Genomic DNA, 2,659 nt, shown 5'->3' on the forward strand with positions numbered 1-2,659 from the left:
TCCTCGTAGACCATTTATACATACCGAAAACTGCAAATCTTGCAAAAATAGCGCCAATGCACGGCTGTTGCATGGTGACCGCCACCACAATCCACATATACGTTAAATGTGATATCTTTGTCAAGAACATTCGTGATGAGATCACCTCATCGGGCATCAAATATGATTTCTTTTCAAGAACATACGTGTCTCGCGATGATTTCATCGAACACGTGCAAAACTGCAAATTTTGCAATTTCGCATAAGTTAATGGAGCGTTATTGTTTTCAAGAACATGTCGCGACGTGTCTCGCGATGATTTTATCGAACACGTGCAAAACTGCAAAATTTGCAATTTCGCATAATTCAATGGAGCGTTATTGTTTTGAAAAACATGTCGCGACATGTCTCGCGATGATTTCATCGAACACGTGCAAAACTGCAAATAGCGCCGATGTACGGCTGCTTCATTGATACAGATCAAATTACCAAAAGTCAGTGGCGCGTTTTCGTGAACGTACGTGTCTCGCAATGATTTCATCGAACACGTGCAAAACTGCAAATTTTGCAAATAGCGCCGATGTACGGCTGCTGAGATGAAATTAGATATGATAAGCAAACGATGCATCATTAGTAGAATATAAAATGACGAATCTAGGGGATACGCTCAATAGTCGAGAACTGGAAGTCGTGAGTGCAACAAATGGCGTTAGCAAGAGGATCGTGTAATAACATGGAGCAGGAGTTGTTGGAGCAATCCACCCTGTTAAATTCGAGGGAAGACTTTGCCGCGTGGGAGCAACGATGTGACGAGTTTATCGAATCGTTGGAAGAACAAAGCCGAATTAAACGGCCACGATTATCAATCGATCAGTCATCGATCGGTCTCAAACAGTCATTGGTCGCTTGTATCGCAAGACTCGAAGGTTTGAAAGACTCGGTACGTCAACGTTTCGTACATGTGGGTGCTGGATACAGTGCGAGTGCGACAGGACTCAGATGGCGCGAGATAGATACGGCTTTTAAAATTCGTATATTGACTGGTGCGGTGATAAATTCCAAACACATCGACCCTCGTCAATTTCTCAAAAATGCGGGAGAAATTGTACTCGATCGTGTGCAGAACGTCATGCAACGACATGACAATGTAAAAATTAACACAGTGTTTAATGGTGAATTTGTTGCGGGTGACAAACGCGCAAATAAAAGTATCGCAACGAGAAACTATGAACTCTTTCGTGAGTCCAATCTGCACGAGTGGTACAAGCAACACGTCATCGAGCCTACCTTAGCAAAGCTGGAGGAATTCCAGGAACGTGATAGCGGATGGGCGTTGTCGCGTATACTCAATTTAATGGTAAACGTGAACAAATACAATCCATTGCACGCGGGGTGTTTTGTGGAAATACCGCAAGAAATTAAAAAGAAGAAGGCGGTGATAAACGTGCGATCAATGGACAATGCATGTTTTGCATGGTCAGTGGTGGCTGCTCTACATCCAGCCGAGAGACACGCAGATCTGGAATCGTCGTATCCACATTACACGTCGGTGCTAGATCTTACGGACATTAAGTTTCCAATGACGTTGGATCAAATTAAAAAATTTGAAAATCACAACAACATCTCCATCAACGTGTTTAGCATCGAGAAAAAAAACAAGAAACTTGCTATCTTGCCAATACGGGTTACTGACCGAAAGATGGACAGACACGTAAATCTGCTGTACGTGCATAACGACAACGTGGGACATTTTGCGTGGATCAAGAACCTATCCCGCCTCGTGAGCTCGCAATTGAGCAAGAATACGAACAAAAAATACTTTTGCGATCGGTAAGTACCGAACTATAGTTCTTTTAATAATATTTTGTGTATAAAAAAAATTTATAATATTTGCGTTTATTTTTTTTTGCAGATGTTTGCACTACTTCAGCTCCAACGAGAAATTGGCTGCCCACACCGTCGACTGTCAGGAGATGAATGACTGCGCGATCAAGTTACCGAGCGATAACGACAAGTGGTTGGCCTTTAAAAATCACAACAGGAAGGAACGAGTTCCGTTTGTCGTATACGCCGACCTGGAGTGTACCCTGGAGAAGATGGAAACGGATCCGGAAACGTCCAGGTACACATATCAACATCATCGCGTGTTTAGCATAGGGTACTACGTGCGTTGCTCGTACGACGAGTCGTTATCTATATATCGGTTTCGTCGCGATAAGAATTGCGTTGCGTGGTTCGCCGAGGAGCTAAGACGTTTAGCTCACGACGTAAAGACCATTTTGTCCACTAATGTACCCATGGCAGATTTCACGCGAGACGAGTGGGAAAAGTTTAACAGCGCAACGCACTGTCACGTGTGCGAAGAACCGTTCGAGCCAGACGACGTGCGAGTACGCGACCATTGTCACCTGACCGGTCGATACAGAGGTCCCGCGCATTCGAATTGTAACTTAAACTATAAAGATTCGCATTGCATTCCCATAGTGTTTCATAATTTATCGGGATACGATGCACATTTTATTATAACTGAAATAGCAACAGCATACGAAGGACATGTAGATTTACTTCCGATCACAAACGAAAAATATATTTCGTTTACAAAAAACGTTCAAAGCACCGAAGATAAAGATAAGAAAACGTGCGTCAAATTGCGATTTATCGATTCGTACAAGTTTCTCAC

General features: G+C 43.1%; 1 protein-coding gene across 1 annotated transcript; it reads left to right on the plus strand.

Annotated features, from left to right (window-relative positions):
* Positions 1-377: 377 nt before the first annotated feature.
* LOC112458164 lies at positions 378-2,246 on the plus strand (the record flags this gene model as incomplete). Its single annotated transcript, XM_025021624.1, has 2 exons — positions 378-1,809; positions 1,892-2,246. Coding segments are annotated over exons 1-2 (1,482 nt in total), but the record flags the coding sequence as incomplete, so codon positions are not given.
* Positions 2,247-2,659: the final 413 nt, after the last annotated feature.

Source organism: Temnothorax curvispinosus, unplaced genomic scaffold, assembly GCF_003070985.1.
Source record: "Temnothorax curvispinosus isolate PA1 unplaced genomic scaffold, ASM307098v1 QBEX01000773.1, whole genome shotgun sequence".
NCBI classification, from domain to species: domain Eukaryota; kingdom Metazoa; phylum Arthropoda; class Insecta; order Hymenoptera; family Formicidae; genus Temnothorax; species Temnothorax curvispinosus.